The 23,947-nt window shown below is 40.5% G+C and overlaps 1 protein-coding gene across 2 annotated transcripts in view; it reads right to left on the bottom strand.

The window, feature by feature from the left end:
• Positions 1-23,947, bottom strand: part of GPM6A (glycoprotein M6A) — a 257,612-nt gene that overhangs the window by 184,484 nt on the left and 49,181 nt on the right. The window contains exon 1 of one of the 2 annotated variants that reach the window (XM_027529711.1): positions 7,820-7,856. The exons of the other annotated variant lie outside the window; for it this stretch is intronic. Coding sequence (XP_027385512.1) covers positions 7,820-7,841 — 22 coding nt within the window. The 5' untranslated portion in view covers positions 7,842-7,856. Of the gene's footprint in view, positions 1-7,819; positions 7,857-23,947 lie in introns of those variants that run through there. 2 annotated transcript variants of the gene reach the window in all.

The raw sequence follows: 23,947 nt of genomic DNA on the forward strand, positions 1-23,947 counted from the left end.
TGACACAACTGGTAATTTAATGCATGAGGGAGCACTGAAATTATTTTATGCTTCTGGATGGTTAATAAAACTGTCAGTAAAGAATGATAAGGGTTCAATATTAATATCTTGGATTTATACAATAGTGAATTTCATATTAAATAAAAATTGAGATGCTCATCCTTTTTCATATCATTTACCCTCCAAGTTTCAACAAACAGTTAAAATTATTCTTCCACAAGTTCAAAAAGACTGCCACAGAAACTCATCTTACCATCTTTATAAACTTTGAAATTTAAAATTTTCCCTTTATCCATCTCATCCTGTTTGGAATCAGATGTTTTGCTTTATTTTCCTCAATCATGCATTTTAAAATATTAATATATGTATTATGCCTAAAAGGAATTGCTCAGTCGTGTCCCAGACTGTAGCCCACCAGGCTCCTCCGTCCATGGGCTTCTCCAGGCAAGAATACTGGAGTCTGTTACCAATTCCTTCTCCAGGGGATCTTCCGGGCCCAGGGATCGAACCCAGGTCTCCCGCATTGTAGGTAGATGCTTTAACCTCTGAGCCACCAGGGAAGCCCTATTTAGGCCATGCAAGGAACATGGCTAAAAAGAATTCACAGGCTGACAGGGAAATAGATTTGTAAAATAAAAAATAATATGATAAAGGGTAATGAGAGAGATGTGAGAAACTTACAGTGGTTACACAGAGGGAGATTAACCTTCTACTAGGAAAGTCAGCTTCTCAAACAGGAAAAAACAAGAGGAGAGTCTTGGAAAAATTAGTAGGAATTCACCAAGCATTTAAAGTGATGAAGAAGCAGCAACAATTCATACAAATGTTAAAAAACTTATGAAACTGCATGCTATTATCAAAGATATTTAAAAGACTCATTTTTTTTTAATGCATAAAGAAGTGGAAGGGGGAGATGACACCGTGAACAGGAGTCAGAATCTCACCACAGAATCCTGCCATCTAAAAGAACTTATATAACTTCTTGAAGCCCATGGAAACCCATAGGATCAAAACATGGGATAATCAATTCAGTTTGTTCTGCAACATATTGGTTTGGGACTTTTTGCTCTGAAAATATGCACATCTAAGCTACTACACTACATTATCACTGTATAACAGAAATATAAAGGGAGTCACATATGTAATTTTAAATTTTCTAGTAGACATACTTTTAAAAAATACAAATTAGTGAGGAAGTTAACTTTAATAATAAAATTGATTTAATAACCTGATATCCAAAACATCCAAATATCATCATTACAAATCTAATCAATATTAGAAATTAAGAAGATATTTCAGTTACTTTTTTAAATTAAGTCTTCATAATCCACTATATATGTTTTTACCTATATTATATCTCAATGTGGATACTTAATTTTCATCAGAAATACTTGATCTGTACTTACACTTCATAAGGAAGTATATAGGGAAAGTAGATTCACATTTCCAAGTATTCCAAATATACTTAACAGTTTCCTAATAATTGAACTGGATATCAAAAATCATTTTCCTTTGGTTTCTGTAATAATATTGATAAAACTGATTCATATTTGTTAGAATTATAGATTTGGCTTTCAACAAAAGCTTATCATGTTTCAAAAGTATACTCTTCAAGACAGGTAAATTAACTTTTGTGTCAACTCAGTGTTAACACCGAATATAGAGATATTGAATGAATTGAAAAGCAACTTTAAATTTATCAATAGTAAAAACATACTACTCCAATTTTTCTTGTTGCCTTTATAGCCAATTTATAATTCTTTTAATTACAAAGTTCTACACATTGACTCCTAGTAGAAAAGTGTGTAAAATCATCATTGATTTGTATTAGGAAGAATTTTCATTTAAAAAAAAATCCTCACTGCTATCTAGCTAAATCAAAAATAAATTTTTACTTTCTTTGGAGGTTCAAATTTAGGTTACGTGTATGCAGTGTGATATTGATGACAAAATGTAAATCACATTGCCATTTTTGTCTCCAATGTTTTAATATTTGGCAAGCATTATTTCTGGTTCAAGAAATTCTGAATGGAGTTAACAGAGCTACAGATTTTATAAAAAATCTTCCATGACTCAACTAGCAAGCATTGGCAAAGAACACAAGATTATTGAATTCATTGTCTTCTACTTCTTTCAACATTTGCATTCACTAGTGACTATTCAGATCACTTACACATACATTCAGAACCATCTTACAACTGTAACTCTGACTCTTTCACAGAGTCTGCTTTAGGAAACTGACCACAAAAATTTTCAAACTGTATCAAGTAACAGAAAAGAGCAAGAAGCAAAGGTTTAGTCTCTTGAATTAAAATTCCAATAAATCTGATACTAGACTTAACATATGTCAAGTATCATGTTAGAGATGTTTTCATATCAAGATGAAACACTTCTTTGACATATGTCAAATAATCAAAAATATCAACTACTGAGTTCAAATGGAATTGTAAGTTTGCAAGCTCTTTGAGACAAAATGGTAAAATGAAAGAGGCAAAACTAAGTGCTGATGAAAATACTGAGCAACTGGAATTCTCCTACATCTGACAGAAACAACATCAATTGAAAAACTCTTTTATATTAGGCATTAGATCTGAAAACTAACCAAACTGATCACACAGATCACAGCCTTCTCTAACTCAATGAAACTATGAGCCATGCCGTGTAGGGCCACCCAAGACAGATGGGTCATGGTGGAGAGTTCTGACAAAATGTAGTTCACTGGAGAAGGGAATGGAAAACCACTTCATTTTTTTTGCCATGAACAGTATTAAAAGGCAAAAAGATATGACACTGAAAGATGAACTCCCCGGGTTGGTAGGTGCCCAATATGCTACTGGAGAAGAGTGGAGAAATAACTCCACGAAGCATGAGGAGGCTGAGCCAAAGGGAAGACAAGACCCAGTTGTGGATGTGACTGGTGATGGAAGTAAGTCCGATGAAACAATATTTCATAGGAACCTGGAATGTTCCATGAATCAAGGTAAATTGGAAGTGGTCAAATAGGAGATGGCAAGAGTGAACATTGACATTTTAGGAATCAGTGAACTAAAATGGACTGGAATGGGTGAATTTAATTCAGATGACCATTATATGTACTACTGTGGGCAAGAATCCCTTAGAAGAAATGAAGTAGGCCTCACAGTCAACAAAAGAGCCCAAAATACTGTACTTGAGTACAATCTCAAAAACAACAGAATCAGATGCTTGTTTTCAAGGCAAATCATTAAATATCACAGTAAACCAAGTCTATGCCCAACCACTACTGCCTAAGAAGCTGAATTTGAATGGTTCTATGGTGACCTACAAGACCTTCTAGAACTAACACCCCAAAAGGATGTCCTTTTCATCATAGAGGACTGTAATGCAAAAGTAGGAATTCAAGAAATACCTGGAGTAACAGGCAAGTTTGGCCTTGGAGTGCAGAATGAAGCAGGGCAAAGTTTTGCCAAGACTTTTGCCAAGAGAACACACTGGTCATAGCAAACACCCTCTTCCAACAACACAAGAGACAACTCTACACATGGACATCACCAGATGGTCAACACCAAAATCAGACTGATTATAATCTTTGCAGCCAAAGATGGAGAAGCTCTATACAGTCAATAAAAACAAGCCTGGGAGCTGACTGTGGCTCAGATCATGAACTCCTTATTACCAAATTCAGACTTAAACTGAAGAAAGCAGGGGAAAACACTAGACCATTCAGGTATGACCTAAATCAAATCCCTTATGATTATACAGTGGAAGTGACAAATAGATTCAAAGGACTAGAACTGATAGAGTGCTGAAGAACTATGGTTGGAGGTGCATAACATTGTACAGGAGGAAGTGATCAAAACCATCCCCAAGAAAAAGAAATGCAAAAGAGCAAAATGGTTGTCTAAGGAGTCTTACAAACAGCTGAAAAAAGAAGAGATGTGAAAGGCAAAGGAGAAAAGGAAAGATATAAGCATCTGAATGCAGAGTTCCAAAGAATAGCAAGGAGAGATAAGAAAGCCTTCCTCAGTGATCAATGCAAAGAAATAGAGGAAAACAACAGAATGGGAAAGACTAGAGATCTCTTCAAGAAAATCACAGATACTAAGGGAACATTTCATGCAAAGATGGGCACAATTAAGGACAGAAATGGTATGGACCTATCAGAAGCAAAAAATATTAAGAAGAGGTGGCAAGAATACACAGAAGAACTGTACAAAAAAGATCTTCACAACCAAGATAATCACGATGGTGTGATCACTGACCTAGAGCCAGACATCCTGGAATGTGAATTCAAGTGGGCCTTAGGAAGCATCACTACGAACAAAGCTAGTGGAGGTGATGGAATTCCAGTAGAGCTATTTCAAATCCTGAAAGATGATGCTGTGAAAGTGCTGCACTCAATATGCCAGCAAATTTGGAAAACTCAGCAGTGGCTACAGGACTGGAAAAGGTCAGTTTTCATTCCAATTCCAAATAAAGGTAATGCAAAAGAATGCTCAAAGTACTGCACAATTGCACTCATCTCACACGCTAGTAAAGTAATGCTCAAAATTCTCCAAGCCAGGCTTCAGCAATACGTGAACCATGAAATTCCAGATGGTCAAGCTGGTTTTAGAAAAGGCAGAGGAACCAGAAATCAAATTGCCAACATCCGCTGGATCATGGAAAAAGCAAGAGAGTTCCAGAAAAACATCTATTTCTGCTGTATTGACTATGCCAAAGCCTTTGACTGTGTGGATCACAATAAACTGTGGAAAATTCTGAAAGAGATGGGAATACCAGACCACCTGACCTGCCTCTTGAAAAACCTATATGAAGGTTAGGAAGCAACAGTTAGAACTGGACATGGAACAACAGACTGGTTCCAAATAGGAAAAGGAGTATGTCAAGGCTGTATATTGTCATTCTGCTTATTTAACTTATATGCAGAGTATATCATGAGAAACGCTGGGCTGGAAGAAGCACAAGCTGGAATCAAGGTTGCCAGGAGAAATATCAATATCCTCAGATATGCAGATGACACCACCCTCATGGCAGAAAGTGAAGAACTAAAGAGCCTCTTGATGAAAGTGAAAGAGGAGAGTGAAAAAGTTGGCTTAAATCTCAACATTCAGAAAACTAAGATCATGGCATCCAGTCCCATCACTTCATGGCAAATAGATGGGGAAACAGTGGAAACAGTGGCTGACTTTATTTTTCTGGGCTCCAAAATCATTGCAGATGGTGACTGCAGCCATGAAATGAAAAGACACTTACTCCTTGGAAAGAAAGTTATGACCAACCTAGACAGCATATTAAAAAGCAGAGACATTACTTTGTCAACAAAGGTCCATCTAGTCAAGGCTTTTCCAGTAGTCATGTATGGATGTGAGAGTTGGACTATAAAGAAAGCTGAGCCCCAAAGAATTGATGCTTTTGAACTGTGGTGTTGGAGAAAACTCTTGAGAGTCCCTTGGACTGCAAGGAGATCCAGCCAGTCCATCCCAAAGGAGATCAGTCCTGGGTGTTCATTGGAAGGACTGATGCTGAAGCTGAAACTCCAGTACTTTGGCCACCTGATGCAAAGAGCTGACTCATTTGAAAAGACCCTGATGCTGGGAAAAATTGAGGGCAGGAGGAGAAGGGGATGACAGAGGATGAGATGGTTGGATGGCATCACCAACTCAATGGACATGGGTTTGGGTAGACTCCAGCAGTTGGGGATGGATAGGGAGGCCTGGCGTGCTGCAGTTCATGGGGTCGCAAAGAGTCGTACATGACTCAGCGACTGAACTGAACTGAATTGTTCCTTGGATGAAAAGCTATGAGTAACCTAGACATCATGTTAAAAAGCAGAGACATTACTTTGCCAACAAAGTTCTGTCTAGTCAAATCTATGGTTTTTCCAGCAGTCATGTGAAGACATGAGGGTTGGAGCATAAAGGAAGCTGAGTGCCAAAGAATTGATGCTTTTGAACTGTGGTGATGGAGAAGAGTCTTGAGAGCCTTGGACTGCAAGGATATCAAATCAGTCAATCCTAAAGGAGATTACTCCTGAATATTCATTGGAAAGACTGATGCTGAAGCTGTAGCTCCGATACTTTGGCAACCTGATGTGAAGAAGTGACTCACTGAAAAAGACCCTGATGCTGGAAAAGACTGAAGGCAGGAGGAGAAGGGAAGAGAATGAGATGGTTGGGTAGCATCACTGGCTCAATGGACATGAGTTTGAGCAAGCTCTGGGAGTTGGTGATGGACAGGGAGGCCTGGTATGCTGCAGTCCATGGGATTGCAAAGAGTCGGACATGACTGAGTGACTGAGCTGAACTGATTTTAGGATTTGAGACTAGATTTGAGGATGTCTAAAGTATGACTCAGCAACTTCACTCATATGGAATGTATACCTGTGTGCACAGCAGAAGATGTATACTAAGTGTTCAAAGTAGTCCTTTTCCAGCCCAAAGCCAAACAACCCAAATAGTCATTAATGTCAGAAACAGAATGGGGTATAATGATACAATGAAATATTATAGAGCAATGAGAATGAATGAACTAATTCCATAGGCAAAAAAAAAAAAAAAAGGAAGAGGCTCACAAGAAGGTTATTAGGTGATAGAAACTAGACACTGCAGAGTTCCTACCTAATGAGGACTCATGAGTGTGAGCAAACCACTGGCAAGTTTCATAAAGAACAAAAGAGGAAAGGAAAAGCCAGTTTTAGATGGAACAGACTATAACTGTGATAAAAATTTTGAAACAAAACACTTAAGAACAATTTAAGTATATTAAAAAAATGTTGAAACATTTTAAATGTTTCAAGGGAAACAGAAAACTTGAATATCATTCAGTTCAGTTCCATTCAATAGCTCAGTGTAAAGTATTACTTTTTACATTAGGTCTTTGGTCACAGGATGCTTTTGGATGGGCAGGGTACATAGGCGTTTGTTTGAAATAGGTGCCTGTTTTTCTTCTGGACCCACATAGTGAGTCTGTCATCCAGAAGATCTTTCCTTCTAACTGACGACGTTACCTCATTGCTCAGTGAAGTTTCCATACCTACAAGGACATGTATCCAGGGCCCATATTTTCTTCAGTTTGTCAATGGCAATATCAACATGTTTTGATTATTCTTTGTTCTTCTATTTCTTTAAAACGAATTTACCTGTTTTTGGTACTTTATGTTTCTATATTATCTCAGATTCACCATGCTATGCTCCTAAGTTGCCTTTGGGAATTCAGTGTGAATTGCATTCTTTTTTTAGAATTATGGGGAAGATATTCATCTTTAAAAATCAAGACTTTCTTCCTTGGCAACATGGTATGATATCTGCATTGTATTTATCATTCTAATGTTAAAGCACCCCTGTATTTATATGTTAACTCATATGCAAGTATGTCACAGATATTTATACTTATGTTTTGGCAGCACTACTGAAAAAATTATAATAGCAAATTCACATAATTAAACTGTCCACATACAGACCATTCAGTGTGGCTTATTCATACAATGGGAGCCCATACACACACTAAAAGTTGGGAACCAGATGCTTCAAGATGTCATTTGTATAAAATTTAAATAAAATACTGAAATTATAATGAGTTATATACATAAGGATTGTTGTTGTTCAGTCGCTAAGTTGTGTCCAGCTCTCTGTAACCCCGGGGATGGATGTAGCCCACCCAGCTCCACCATCCATGGGGTTTTCCCGGCAAGAACACTGGAGTGAGTTGCCATTTCCTTCTCTAATACATATGGATACATACACATATATGTACAGAGATATACAGATATCTGAAGAAAGAGCCCTTGACATCTGTAAGTGGATCTGGTCCTATCAACTAGGAACTGGCTGGTACTTACCTCTATGGGTTTCACAACACATGGCCTTTACATTCTCCCAGCTTCCCTGGTGGCTCAGAGGTTAAAGCATCTGCCTCTAATGCAGGAGACCTGGGTTCGATCCATAGGTCAGGAAGATCCCCTGGAAAAGGAAATGGCAACCCACTCCAATATTCTTGCCTGGAGAATCCCATGGATGGAGGAGCCTGGTGGGCTACAGTCCACAGGGTTGCAAAGAGTTGGACATGACTGAGCGACTTAACTAACTAGCTAACTGAACATAAAGAATTTCACAGAATGTCACTGTCAAACAAGACCACACTGTGACCATTATGGATCAAGAGAAAAAATAAGCCCACTATGAATTCATGTTGAACAAAGGCAAGCCAGGAATATTGACCAAGCATTCCCTATCCCAGCTAATATAATGGACTTGCTTCTTTATCAACTGTAGCTTTAGCGTCACCTATTCTTCCCTCTTTTAAGGTAAGATATATTAAGATACCCAGTAATAGAATTATTCCTGCTTCTGAATAGTAAGGAATTGCAATCATAACAATTCCTGCTTCCTAATTGTTAATAATAAACAATTCAGAGGAGAGCCCCATTTCCCGAATTCCTACCCCAAATCACATAACCCGATTGCAGTCTCAAAGCCCTTTCTAATACCCTCTGAGATTCCACACACTTCCCTATGAGGGCATGCTCCTTGACTGAAAGACACCAACTTATTCAGATGCAGGTGTGTTCCCGGTGATCTCTGGATGGCACGGACACATATAAGTAATTAATACAGAAACACATATAGGTCTGGTGGCTCAGATGGTAAAGAATCTGCCCGCAGTGCAGAAGACCCGGGTTCGAAGCCTGGGTCGGGAAGATCCCCTGGAGGAGGGCAACACCCACTCCAGTGTTCTTGCCTGGAGAATCCCACGGACAGAGGAGCCTGGTGGGTTATAGTCCATGGGGTTGCAAAGACTTGGACATGACTGAGCAACTAACATTTAACAACATAAAAAAACCGTTCTGGTTTCAGGCCAGCAGTTATTCCTTGGGACAGAAGAGGGGAAAAGGGCAGGTGGTGAGAACTTGAGCTACATCTTGAAGTTATATCGCTCTCTTCTCTCTTTAAAAAATTGTAAAACGGAGGACCAAATTCAGATGGGAATAGCAGAGTCAGAGACTAGTCTGAAGTTTCAACTCATAATTTCAAAGCTCATTTAGATAATTACAGCCTAAATAAAGAAGAAAATGAAAAGGCAAGGCTATGAGTCATAGCCCTGCAAGCTGTGCTTCTGTGGTGCTGCCAAGAGCAGGGCCCAGCACACAGGACTGAAACCTTCCTGGTGGCTTTCCCCGTTGTTTTACCGCACGTTGTCTGCAAGTTGCCACTGAATGGAACCGGAGGTCTCCTTTGGGAAGTCAGCTACTGTTAAAAACTACCAAGCATGTAACTTTGCCACCTTTTGGTACCTCGAGCAAACTACAACTTCCACTCACTAAGAACAAAATTCACAAAATGGCACCTTGTTAATATGAAATCTTCCCCTCTGAGAGATGATGTCACAGACTTGAATAGCAATTCTAATGTATACTCGTCTCATTCCAATTTACTGTTATGAGTCTTAAAAATTTCAGATCTAGGAAAAAACGTGCCCCTCATTGCTTTCTATCCTTTCCCTGTTTTGTTTTTCAGGTCTCAAGGATCATTTAGGTCTCAAAGCTCTCCTCTCTCTGCATGTTCTACCCTCTTCTCATGTGTTCCAATCTCTCTCCTTCAGTATGTGATTCGTGTGCAATTTCATAAATATTCTTGAACAGTCTTACTGGAAGTAATAGGTCGCTGGTGAGAAATCCTGTTGCACTTTATTTCTGCTCCACTTCTTTACTTGTTCCTTCTTCCATTCATTTATCAATAAATACATTTACTCACTTTGTTAAGAGGTGCTAAAGAACTAATACTTTTCCACAGTGGCTCTTGCATGTCCTCAATCTCCACAGCTGTGCCCTACCCCCATCCTTGCACATGGCCTTCACCCTGTTCCTTCCCACTCTCTTGATATAATGGAAATGGCCCAAACAATGACAGGAGATGCACCAAACCAACTCAGACCAACTAGTCTTGCTATTAGGTGAATATCAACTGCGCTCTTTTGTTAAACTTCATTAACTATTCTATCTTTCTTCTGAGCTATCCTTGCCTGGCACTTTAAATAAAAGTTTTGTTCATGTTCTGGTTAATTTCCTTCTCTGGTTCCCGCTCTCTGGGATCCTTTCTCATGCCAGGCATGCTGTGGATGTTCTAGAAGCTCCTTGTAACCATGGATGGGCTGTCCTGCTCCTGATCAGTGTTCTCATCCCTGGGCTTGGAAACCCTGCTTAAACTTTGACTCTGACATCTGTATCATCCCTGCTAGAAGGCTTCTGTTTCACTTTGTCTCACTACTTAGACAAATGGGATCAGAGGACAGTGGTGGCAGACCCAAGATTCAAAGGCTCCGATTCTCAGATTCTCTTATTTTCAGCTAACTGCCGGGTCATTTCAATGAATTTGTGGGTTGTTGCCCAGCTTCTTAAACTCTGGCTGAGTTTTATCATAGACAATATTGAATTTGATGGAGCATGCTAGGAGAACAGTGTATAAATAAAATAATCATTTGTGCAGTTCCTTAGAAAAAAGGCTTTGGTGTAGCTGGTAAAGTATCTGCCTGTAATGCGGGAGACCTGGGTTGGATCCCTGGGTTCGGAAGATCCCCTGGAGAAGGGAAGGGTACCCACTCCAGTATTCTGGGCTGAAGAATTACATGGGCTGTATAGTCCATGGGGTTGCAAAGGGTCGGACGTGACTGAGCAACTTTCAGTCTCACTTTTAGAAAAAAGGGGGTTAAGAACTGAAAAATTCAATGAATTATATGTTTTAAACTGTTATGAGGAGGTCTTTAAAAGTTAAAATTGAGTCCCTTAAAATGACTCATTTGCCTCATGAATCAGTCAGGGCTCAACCCGGAAAACAAAAACCACTGTAAGAACTGAAATGAGAGATGTCAGTACAGGGCCAAGGTGCCACAGGTGAGGGGCTGGCTGGGAAGTCAGTGGACAGCGAGGGGTCCCCAGGACGAGCAAGAGCTGGAGGTTGATGTGGTCCTGCCGCCAGAGGAAGGATGCTGAGTTCCTGGAGTCCAGGGTCAGTGGAAGTAGCTGAATCTACAATGGGCTTAAATGGCAGGAACAGCAGCAGCCATATGAGTTGTGAGAGACACTGCTGGCGTCAGAGAAGGAAGAGGATAAACCCAGATTTATGTGGACGTCAGCATCTCCCACACACTGGGCATGGAAGGGGTGAGGACTGAGTCTTGGTGTGAACAATCCAGAAACTGGAATGTCTAGGAACTCCCACTATAACACAGGGCTGAACTGCACTCAAACACTGAACAACACTTCTAGCTACCACCTCGGGGGTTCTTCTAATGAATTTGCTTCTGCCTAACTGGAAAAATATTACAGAGCTACTCTTTGAACTGTAAGGTACTTAAGATCAGGGAGGCATGCAATGGAGGACCCAGGAGAAAAATGTAGGGCTTGGATGCTGCATTTCTGTTCATGGAATGGAACCATATTGTGCAATATTCATATGTGTGTGCCTTTTCCTGGAGAATTCTACTACAGACACAGGGAAGATCATGACTCTATAAAATGTTCCTACATCTCAATAACATAGAGATGAACAGCACATTTTAAAAGTGAGCAAAAGGACACGAAGAGATGCTTCACAGAGAAAGACAGACAAATAGATGAGAACACATAAAAAGTCCTCAATATCATTAGTAATCAGGGAAATGCAAACAAAAATTATAAACAACAGAACAGTAACACCAAGTGTTAGCTAGGATACGCAGCTACCAAACTGTCAGATATTTTTTGTTGGGAAATTAATATAGTAAAACTATTTTACAAAAAAAAAAAAAAAAAGAAGAAGAAGACCCAAAAGAAGCAGTTAGTCCCAACAGTTTATATACCATTTTAACAAAGAGAAGTAAATTGTGGAGACAAGGAAAAGGAAAAAGTTAAAGCTTTAAGGGTGATAAATTGTAGGAAGGTACAAGGATTATTGACTAAGGTTTGTTATGCAAATTCCTCTCCTTGCAGTCTCTGAACTAACCTGACTCCACCCTCCCTGGTGCAAGAGACAGAGGGTTTGGGTTTCACACACAGGGAAATGGATGCCCTGCTGTTAGGCAAATGGTAAGGGTAGAGAACTTTTCTGTCTGTTGCTTCTCACTTCCCTTCAGCTAAATATAATCCTTCTGCCAAAGTGGCATATTTGGGGGTGTTGTACTTTCATCTCCTTCAGTATATATCCTCTCACATTAAGGAACCATATTCTAAAAGAACCGGTCTTTATGTTACATAAGAATGATAATGTGAGAAAAATGTCAACTACCAGGCTTGCATTACATCGTGAAACTGCAATGCCCTTTTGTCCTTTCATCATTAAGAAAAGAAGAGCATTTTAGTGGAGCTTCACAGAGTATGAGCACTTCATTTCTCTCTAAATTAGCCTGACACAGCTGGTGTGGGCTGCATTTCCTTGCCTCTTTGCTTACAAGAAGCATTTGGAAAGTAGAAGGAGTAATGTTTCAGCAGGGACTTCTTTTGGTAATGAAAATTGCAGAACGGCTTCAATAACAGTAAACATTGAAGACCCATTAAGTCATCTCCCTTATTGTGTTTAACACCATCCGATTCAATGAGAGAATCAAGGGCCACAGCTGGATGCAAGAAGCATTGGAATTCAAGCAACTCCCTCCCTGCATCAGTGATAATGTCTAAGAAGTAGCGGGTGAAAGATAAAAAGTCATCACCGGGTTTTGATTGTAGATCAGCAGTCAGTGTAAAAGGAAGACTTGCTAATTCACACGGATTTGTTAAACTTAACATGTGTGCTGTCTGGAGGAAGGACAGAGAGCACAAATATTCTTGACCATTTAGCAACGAGCATTTAAAAAGAAATTTATCATTTGCTTTAGAGACAAATGAGATTGTTTAGAGACAATCCTGCAAATCACAGGATCTTTTCATTTGATTAGACAAGTAGATAAAAACCAATCTTAGAAAAATAAATCTTCAAACTCCAGCGCTCTTATTTTTTCTTTTCTTGTCTCATTATTTTTATAGACTGTAACCATGGTGCTGTTCAGAACATAGCTCAGTTCCTTGCATAGCTTCGAAGCTCACAGATCTGAGTTTCACCACCTCCATGACAGCAGCCCGACTCAGACTCCTTTGAAATCCAGCTTTACCTTTCCTTATTTCATGTCCTTGTAATTCTCATGAGTTCACTTTGATGCTGCTGACTTAGGGAGACCATCCAACACATCTTCTCCTTCCCAGAGCTATAGGCAATGATGCTGCTGTTGACTTGGATGGAAATTTACTCTGATGAGAACCAAATTAAGTTGGGAAATCTCAGCTACAGATGTTTAGGAACATTTTCAACCATTGAAGTAGATCAAGTGAAGGGCATTTATAGCATCACTAACAGCATATATTGTCTCCCAGTGTCTGCTAATCTATAAGAGCTCCTAAAGAGTTAGAGCAGAAACACCACCCGCCACAAAGGCAGATGACTTGTGATGATTTCAGTTGAATGGCCAGCATTTCTCCTCAATCATCCTGGACATACTTTGCTTCTCAGTCATCACAGCTGATGAGCTCAGTGGGCGCTTCAAGAGTGGTATGTGGCTCCCCACCCACTCCAGCTCACTGTGTAACTTCCAGGATGTCACTCCACCTCTTCCTGGTCTGCCTTACAGAGCGCCTGCTGCCTCTTACCTGGTCTTCTTCACCTAATACCACTTGGCTGCGAATTTTGTGTCCCTCCAAAATCTGTATGTTGAAGTCCTAGCCCCCAGTGCGATGGCATCACAAGTAGAGGCCTTTGGTGGATGACTAGGCCAGGAGGGTGGGGCTCTCATGAATGGGATTTGTGTCCTTATCAAAGAGATCCAGAGAGCCGATGCCCCTTCACCTGTGAGGATGCAGGGAGAGGAAGGCTGCCAGTGGAGAAGTGGGCCTTCACCAGACACCCAGCACCTTGATTCTCAATATGCCAACCTCCAGACCTGTGGGAAATAAATGTCTGTTTTTTCCCAGGGCACCAAGTCTATGGTGTTTTGTTGTAGCAGCACAAACAGACTAAGATGCTAGTCCTCTAACTCTGAGTGTGCATACACATATGCCTAAAAGCACTAACATTCCCATAACAACCCTCTAATTTCATTTCTGCTTTTTTCCAGTCTCAATACTGACTAAATCCCCTTTGCTTCTCTTTGCCTTTTATTAAATTATTACCAGAGGTATAAATAATTTGAGGGGCCCACCTGTATGGTAGGGTGAACACCTAATAACACAACATCAATCTAAGGAGCTCACATGCTTTATCTAATGTGATCATCCCCACAATCGAGGAAGGTAGATATTGTTAAATTTAGCTCAAAGACAAGGAAAGCAGATGCTCAGAGAGGAAATCCACTGTCTAAGCTGATATGGCAGGGGACACAGTTAAAAATTTTAAATTTTTATTATAATGGTCCTCGTTTTATATACAGCTAACAGCCATCTGCTGGTGAAATTTCCAATATCCTCAATCTACCATAAGACCATAGTGAAAGTAAATGTAGAGTATTTTAATAAAAATCAATTCATGAAGGATTATGTTTCCATTATGTTTATCATAAAATAAGTTTACATAATGCTATGAACCTGGAGGAGGAGGCAATGGCAACCCACTCCAGTGCTCTTGCCTGGAAAATCCCATGGACAGAGGAGCCTAGTGGGCTACAGTCCATGGGGTCTCAAAGAGTTGGACACGACTGAAGTGACTTAGCAGCAGCAACAGCAGCATGAAAATGGAATTGATATGGTACAGGAACTTTAAAAAACCATGATTTCTACTTTCCATTACCATACAGTAGAGGTGAGGGAAGAAAAACAGGAAGTCACAAATTGAAAAGCCATGAAGCATATTAACATTACATATTTATACAATAAAACACAAATACAAAAGAAAGAGCGATAAAGAGAAATTCGATACCAAATGAAGTCACCTGGGAAAGATTTAAGAAACTGTGGACACTGTAGAGTTTGCAGTGAATGTAAAATATTGATGGGATTTGGGTAGGATGACCAGACAGAGATAAACATTACTCTGAATAACACAGGTTAAACAACACAGTTAATGAGAAACAGCCATAGTATGTTTAGGGAACAGAGAAAATGACAACAAGATGTTTATGAATCAGAGGAAAAGGAATCAAGTATAAAACATTACATTAAACATGAGTAACTCACAGGCTATAATGAAAAGCATGTGTATTTTGCCTCCTACTGAACTTTCAAAGTAGTCAGTGTGGCTTCTTATGATCCAATGATGTGCTAGAAAATCACCTTTCTAGGAGGGGATGTCCTGATTTGTCCCATTTACCAATTTCTGTGCTGTAAATACTGTCATTGTGGCCAATTTCAAGCTACTGATGCTTTACCCACAGGCTCACATGGTTCCTAAATACTGAATTATCAACTTTCATAAGCCACAAGGTTGATCCGAAATGCTTCTGGCTTCCCCTTCCTTTTGATGAAAATTTGCATTTTTTTCTTGTCTTCTCTGGTTATTTCGAACTCCATAAAAATTCCACAATTTCTTTAAGTTGTAAAACAGTCCAATTTTAAGAATTAAAATGATGAAACCTGAAAGTGAAAGTCGCTCATTGGTGTCCGACTCTTTGCAACCCCATGGACTATACAGTTCATGGAATTTTCCAGGCCAGAATGCAGGAGTGGGCAGCCTTTCCCTTCTCCAGGGTCTCTTCCCAACCCAGGGATCAAACCCAGGTCTCCTGCATTGCAGGTGGATTCTTTACCAGCTGAGCTACCAGGGAAGTCCAAGAATACTGGAGAGGGTAGCCTATCCCTTCTGCAGTGGATCTTCCCACCCCAGGAATTGAACTGAGGTCTCCTGAATTGCAAGTGGATTCTTTACCAGCTGAGCTACCAGGGAAGTCCAAGTGAAAGTCGTTCAGTCATGTCCAACTCTTTGCAACTCAAAATAGTGGAGTGGGTAAGCTGTTCCCTGCTCCAGGGATCTTCCTAACCCAGGGATCAAACTGAAATCTTCTGCATTGTGAGCGGATTCTTTACCAGCTGAGCCACCAGGGAAGCCCATGTAATAATAAAAGCTTTGAACCTGATTTAAAGCTGGGCAAAGTGCCTTCTCTTCTCCCTCTTAGTATTACTACATTTCTGGTTGAGAACTCACTAAACCCTCCTTCCTGCTCTGGACGTGGCTTCTCTGGACATGGCTCCTCTGGCCCAGAATAATAGGTTGAGTGCAGGAGAGGCTATTACACACATTACACAGTATTACAAATTATTACAGGCTATTACACACATTGAAAGGAATTTTTAAGCTCTGTACAAGCGCAGGTGGCTGTGACGGCGCACAAGCACGGCCAAGAGGAGCCACCCCACGCCCGAGGTAGGGGCGGCAGCTGCAATTTGCTGGAGCAGCCCTGAAGACATACCCCGCATCCAAGGCAAGAGAAACCAAGTGAGACGGCAGGCACTGAGAGAGGGCATCAGAGGGCAAACAGACCGAAACCACAATCACAGACAACAGGCCAATCTGATCACACGGACCACAGCCTTGACTAACTTAGTGAAACTAAGCCATGCTGTGTGGGGCCGCCCAAGACGGGAGGGTCAGGGTGGACAGGTCTGACAGAATGTGGTCCACTGGAGAAGGGAATGGCAAACCACTTCAGTATTCTTGCCTTGAGAACCTCATGAACAGTATGAAAAGGCAAAGAGACAGGACACTGAAAGATGAACTCCCCAGGTCGGTAGATGCCCACTATGCTACTGGAGATCAGTGGAGAAATAACTCCAGAAAGAATGAAGGGATGGAGCCAAAGCAAAAACAACACCCAGTTGTGGATGGGACTGGACATAGAAGCAAGGTTTCATGCTGTAAACAGCAACATTGCATAGGAACCTGGAATGTTAGCTCCATGAATCAAGGCAAATTGGAAGTGGTCAAACAGGAGATGGCAAGAGTGAACGTCGACATTCTAGGAATCAGCGAACTAAAATGCACTGGAATGGGGGAATTTAACTCAGATGAGCATTATATCTACTACTATGGCAGGAATCCCTTAGAAGAAATGGAGTAGCCATCATAGTCAACAAAAGAGTCCAAAATGCAGTACTTGGATGCAATCTCAAAAATGACAGAATGATCTCTGTTTGTTTCCAAGGCAAACCATTCAATATCACAGTAATCCAAGTCTATGCTCTGACCACTAATGCTGAAGAAGCTGAAGTTGAACAGTTCTATGAAGACCTACAAGACCTTCTAGAACTAACACCCCCAAAATATGTCCTTTTCATTATAGGGGACTGGAATGCAAAAGTAGGAAGTCAAGAAACACCTGGAGTAACAGGCAAATTTGGCCTTGGAGTACAGAATGAAACAGGGCAAAGGCTAACAGAGTTCTGCCAAGAGAACACACTGGTCATAGCAAAAACCCTCTTCCAAAAACACAAGCGAAGACTCTACACACGGACATCACCAGATGGTCAACGCCAAAATCAGATTGATTATATTCTTTGCAGCCAACGGTGGAGAAGCTCTATACAGTTAGCAAAAACAAGACCAGGAGCTGACTGTGGCTCAGATCATGAGCTCATTGCCCAATTCAGACTTAAATTGAAGAAAGTGGAGAAAACCACTAGACCATTCAGGTATGACCTCAATCAAATCCCTTATGACTATACAGTGGAAGAGAGAAATAGATTTAAGGGACGAGATCTGACAGAGTGCCTGATGAACTATGGACTGAGGTTCGTGACATTGTACAGGAGACAGAAATCAAGACCATCCCCAAGAAAAAGAAATGCAAAAAAGCAAAATGGCTGTCTGAGGAGGCCTTACAAATAGCTGTAAAAAGAAAGGAAGTGAAACATAAAGGAGAAAAGGAAAGATATACCCATTTGAATGCAGAGTTCGAAAGAATAGCAAGGAGAGATAAGAAAGCCTTCCTCAGTGATCAATGCAAAGAAATAGAGGAAAACAATAGAAAGGGAAAGACTAGAGATCTCTTCAAGAAAATTAGCGATACCAAGGGAACATTTTATGCAAAGATGGGCTCAATAAAGGACAGAAATAGTAGGGACCTAACAGAAGCAGAAGATATTAAGAAGAGGTGGCAAGAATACACAGAAGAATTGTACAAAAGAGATCTTCATGACCCAGATAACCACGATGGTGTGATCACTCACCTAGAGCCAGACATCCTGGAATGTGAAGTCAAGTGGGCCTTAGGAAGCATCACTACAAACAAAGCTAGTGGAGGTGATGGAATTCCAGTTGAGCTATTTCAAATCCTGAAAGATGATGCTGTGAAAGTGCTGCACTCATTATGCCAGCAAATTTGGAAAACTCAGCAGTGGCCACAGGACTGGAAAAGGTCAGTTTTCATTCCAATCCCAAAGAAAGGCAATGCCAAAGAATGCTCAAACTACTGCACAATTGCACTCATCTCACACGCTAGTAAAGTAATGCTCAAAATTCTCCAAGCCAGGCTTCAGCAATACATGAACCGTGAACTTCCAGATGTTCAAGCTGGTTTTAGAAAAGGCAGAGGAACCAGAGATCAAATTGCCAACATCCGCTGGATCATGGAAAAAGCAAGAGAGTTCCAGAAAAACATCTATTTCTGCTTTATTGACTATGCCAAAGCCTTTGACTGTGTGGATCACAATGAACTGTGGAAAATTCTGAAAGAGATGGGAATACCAGACCACCTGACCTGCCTCTTGAGAAACCTGTATGCAGGTCAGGAAGCAACAGTTAGAACTGGACATGGAACAACAAACTGGTTCCAAATAGGAAAAGGAGTACTTCAAGGCTGTATATTGTCACCCTGCTTATTTAACTTCTATGCAGAGTACATCATGAGAAACGCTGGGCTGGATGAAGCACAAGCTGGAATCAAGATTGCCAGGAGAAATATCAATAACCTCAGATATGCAGATGACACCACCATTATGGCAGAAAGTGAAGAAGAACTAAAAAGCCTCTTGATGAAAGTGAAAGAGAAGAGTGAAAAAGCTGGCTTAAAACTCAACATTCAGAAAACTAAGATCATGGCATCTGGTCCCATCACTTCATGGCAAATAGATGGGGAAACAGTGGAAACAGTGGCTGACTTTATTTTTCTGGGCTCCAAAATCACTGCAGATGGTGATTGCAGCCATGAAATTAAAAGATGCTTACTCCTTGGAAGGAAAGTTATGACCAACCTAGACAGCATATTCAAAAGCAGAGACATTACCTTGCCAACAAAGGCTGTCTAGTCAAGGCTATGGTTTTTCCAGTGGTCATGTATGGATGTGAGAGTTGGACTGTGAAGAAGGCTGAGTGCTGAAGAATTGATGCTTTTGAACTGTGGTGTTGGAGAAGACTCTTGAGAGTCCCTTGGACTTCAGGGAGATCCAACCAGTCCATCCTAAAGGAGATCAGTCCTGGGTGTTCACTGGAAGGACTGATGTTGCAGCTGAAACTCCAATACTTTGGCCACCTCATGTGAAGACCTGACTCATTGGAAAACAACCTGATGCTGGGGAAGATTGAGGGCAGGAGGAGAAGGGGATGTCATCATCGACTCAATGGAAATGAGTTTGGGTGGACTCCGGGAGTTGGCGATGGACAGGGAGGCCTGGCGTGCTGCAGTTCATGGGGTCGAAAAGAGCCGGACATGAGTGAGAGACTGAACTAAACTGAACTGAAATGTCTTCTTTTTATACCCCAAAGCGTTCTGTGTTGATAGACTTTTTCCTGCCTAATAAATCCATACACACAGGGTTTACTTACTATAAGCAATCTTTAGCCAAGGACATCCTGCTAAAAATATTCCTGTTAAAGAGATAATGTCTGTTTCTCTGGGAAACTATCACTCGTCTACAGGAGTCCACTTGGCAAGGAAATGAGACAGGGTCACCTGACTGTTTACCTTGCCTTGGACAGGGGGTGGAGAAAGTCATCTTCCAACTAAACCAAGTGAATGAATCACAAGCAGCTTCTTTTGGTCTGCCCCCCAACAGATCACATTTGTCTAGGGGTCGTAACATTCAAGATGCCCTCATTTTAACCCCCTAAATGAGTTACCTCCTCCCCTTAGCACTGCCCTTACCTGCACTGCAGGGCCCTCTGGAGGCTGCTGTTGATTGTTTGTTGCAAAAATTGAAATATTACCAATAAATAATCAAAACAATGAAACATCGAGACTTGAGATAGCAAATGCATATAATCCTAACCAGAACAGGGAAATCCAAAATAGGCTGATAAGATTTTATCTGTTCCTGTATGAAATCCTAATAGTGTGGGCAGCTATTAAAAGTCTGCTGAACAGATTATTCTTTTTCATTCATTCTCCTAGATGCAAAATTTATAAAATGCAGGAGTTGGGGAAGGAGAACCATAATATAATTCAGGACAAACAGGTTAAAAACTCTGAGTTTTTAAAATTATATTAGAGTTAATATTGCATTAGATTTTATATCTAGTAATATTAGAGTTAAAAACTCTAATATGTGGGAGAAATGGGTTGGTATAAAAAACAAGAAAAAATAATCAAGGGAAAAATAATAGGAAATGGTTCAAGAAATCTCAATCCAAGAAGAGGAAAGCTTTCAAAGAACTCAACACAGACAACAAAGTAGCCTCACGAGTGGGTAATTTGTGAGGAATTATGTACTATTATCGGAGAAGGCAATGGCACCCCACTCCAGTACTCTTGCCTGGAAAATCCCATGGACAGAGGAGCCTGGTGGACTGCAGTCCATGGGGTCGCTAGGAGTCAGACACGACTGAGCGACTTCACTTTCACTTTTCACTTTCATGCATTGGAGAAGGCAGTGGCAACCCACTCCAGTGTTCTTGCCTGGAGAATCCCAGGGACGGGGGAGCCTGGTGGGCTGCCGTCTATGGAGTCGCACAGAGTCAGAAACAACTGAAGCGACTTAGCAGCAGCAGCAGCAGCAGCATGTACTATTATTGTAATTTTTTTTTTAATTTGATCCTTTTTTCCCTCCAGTTCCTTATTTTATGAAACTCAAAACAGCTATCTGATCTTAAACTTCACTGGAAAAAAATGCCTTAGTAATAAATCCCACCAGATAAAGTAAATTATAATAATTCTTTTTCTAATATATTATATTCCAATATGAAGAGTTTCATGGGGGCATAATTTGCATACAGAATTTAAAATCCTGACAACTGAAAATGAAAAAAAAAAGAATGAGAGAAAAAAATAAACTTTATGATGAAGAGTGTTTTCAGACAAACTTGATGACAACCACATGTACAAGTTCTGAATTTTCTCTAAAAACACTGGACAAACTATAAGGATGTAAACTGGGAATTCGTCAGTTTGTAAGAAAGGCAAGTGTTGCTTAGGTAATGAGGCAGGTGCTGGAGTAGTAGTTGTTGAGTTATGTGTGGAAGAAGCCCTGTGGTGGCGGGGGGGACCAGAATCAAGAAGAAAAATCTTTAAATTGGTGGTGGGGGGGAAGGAGAGATAATACTGCAATGGTTTCTGAAGAAACACCCATGTTATATACATATATATATCAGTTCAGTTCAGTCACTCAGTCGTGTCCGACTCTTTGCGACCCCATGAATCGCAGCACGCCAGGCCTCCCTGTCCATCACCAACTCCCGGAGTTCACTCAGACTCACGTCCATCGAGTCAGCGATGCCATCCAGCCATCTCATCCTCTGTCATCCCCTTCTCCTCCTGCCCCCAATCCCTCCCAGCATCAGAGTCTTTTCCAATGAGTCAACTCTTGGCATGAGGTGGCCAAAGTACTGGAGTTTCAGCTTTGGCATCATTCCTTCCAAAGAAATCCCAGGGCTGATCTCCTTCAGAATGGATTTGTTGGATCTCCTTGCAGTCCAAGGGGCTCTCAAGAGTCTTCTCCAACACCACAGTTCAAAAGCATCAATTCTTCGGCGCTCAGCCTTCTTCACAGTCCAACTCTCACATCCATACATGACCACAGGAAAAACCATAGCCTTGAGTAGATATATTGGTGATTCTGAGGTAAGTATCTATTTCTCAGTTGAGACACACTAGTTGATTTATGTGAAAATGATTCTGCAATATTGCTAAAGCAAGAGTTGTAAAAGATAAAAGTACTCCGCAAATGCCATGAGATAGCAAAACTATGTATTAGAAAAAAATTTAAGATTAAACACAAACTGCAAATCATCCAGAATATGCAGGCACAGATTCCATTCAGACTAAGCTAACTTTATACCATAAACATAGTTAAATTAAAACCATCCTCTAAAAAGAACACTTACAATAGACAGCTATGACTAATTTCTTTCCTTCAAAAAGAAAAGGAATGGCCAAATAGATTATAAATTCATGTGGATAACGAGTCAGGCAATGTAATGGATTTTAATCTCCAGTCCGTGGGCTCATGGATGCTTTCCAAACCCTGTGAACTGTCTCAGGTGGAAAACAAAATTTCATTCGTACATGGACAGGAGAACTTCAATGTTTTAACCAGATTTTCTGAGGGAGTTCATGCCCTGCCCCGCCAGAAAGTCCAGGACCGTTGTTCCCAATGCAAACAATAGGATACAAAGATGGCTGAACAGCCTACAACCCATGAAAGACCAGGAAATCACTCAATCACCAAGGAAGTCCCAAGAACAGTATCACGTGGACCTAATTTGGGGTTCCTAGGGAGTTTAATGGGGCTTCCCAGCTAGTGCTAGTGGTAAAGAACCCACGTGCCAAAGCAGGAGACATGAGACGTGGGTTTGACCCTGGGTGGAGAAGACCCCTGAAAGAGGGCATGGCAACCCACTCCAGTACTCTTGCCTGGAGAATCCCATGGACAGAAGAGCCTGGTGGGCTACAGTCCACAGGGGTCATGAAGAGTTGGACACAACTGAAGCAACTTAGCATGCACACAGCGAGGTTAACACCTTCTGGAAACCCAGTTTTTTGCGGAGGAATAGAATGGGACAGATTACAGAACATATTTGAATACGATCATGATCTATCATCCTGTTTACTATACTAGGTTTCTTAATCTCCTTCTTTTGTGCTGTTTCTGCAGTGGGATTCTGCATTTACTTCTTGGCATTTATCAAACCAGTAATATTTACATGATAAAATTTTTATAAACCCTTGAGCAAAATCCCTAATTACTAGTAATTTTAAGTCAGCCTAACATAAAATCTAATTGATTAAGACCATCCCTTTTAATTTTCTTTCATTCTTATTTTATTCATTTTTCTCAATGGAAAGGGATACTGAATTAGCAATTATATATGAAAAACATACATGAGATGATTACATAGCATCATCAATTTAATGGACATGAATTTGAGCAAACTCCAGGAGTTATTAGAGGACCAGAGACGCCTATTCCAGGAGATATTGGAGGACATGGACTATAGTCCATGGGGGTAACAATCAGTCAGACACAACTTAGTGACTTAACAGTAACATGAAAAACACATTATTGTCCATCAAAATAGTGTTGTCCTATAATTTAATCCATGTACTTCTAAGTTCGTCTTTATCTTACTATTGCTTTTTAAAAATTTGTTATTTTCTATAGGGGTATAGCCAATTAACACAGTGGTGACAGTTTCAAGTGAAGAGCAAAGACACTCAGCCATACACATACATGTATCCATTCTCCCCCAAACTCCCCCTTCCATCCAGCCTGCCACATAACACTGAGCAGAGTTCTATGTGTTATTCAGTAAGTTCTTGCTAGTTATCCATTTAAAATACAGCAGTGTGTACATGTCCATCCCAAACTCCCTAACTACCCCCTTTCCCCATCCTTTCCCTCACCAGCAACCATAAGAAACCATAAGTTCACTGAATTATAATGCAGCGTACACATGTGATTTATCTAGGATACTATAATAATAGCACCAGACGCTCTGTCCTTATCCATACCACCACTGATTTTTAAATACCTTTCTCCCAGAAACAAGGGCTGAATCTCTAGCAGTACCTAAGTTAAGCAGATTTAACATATGCTGTCAAAGGCAGTCTT

The sequence above is a fragment of the Bos indicus x Bos taurus genome, chromosome 27, assembly GCF_003369695.1.
Source record: "Bos indicus x Bos taurus breed Angus x Brahman F1 hybrid chromosome 27, Bos_hybrid_MaternalHap_v2.0, whole genome shotgun sequence".
Taxonomy (NCBI): Eukaryota; Metazoa; Chordata; class Mammalia; order Artiodactyla; family Bovidae; genus Bos; species Bos indicus x Bos taurus.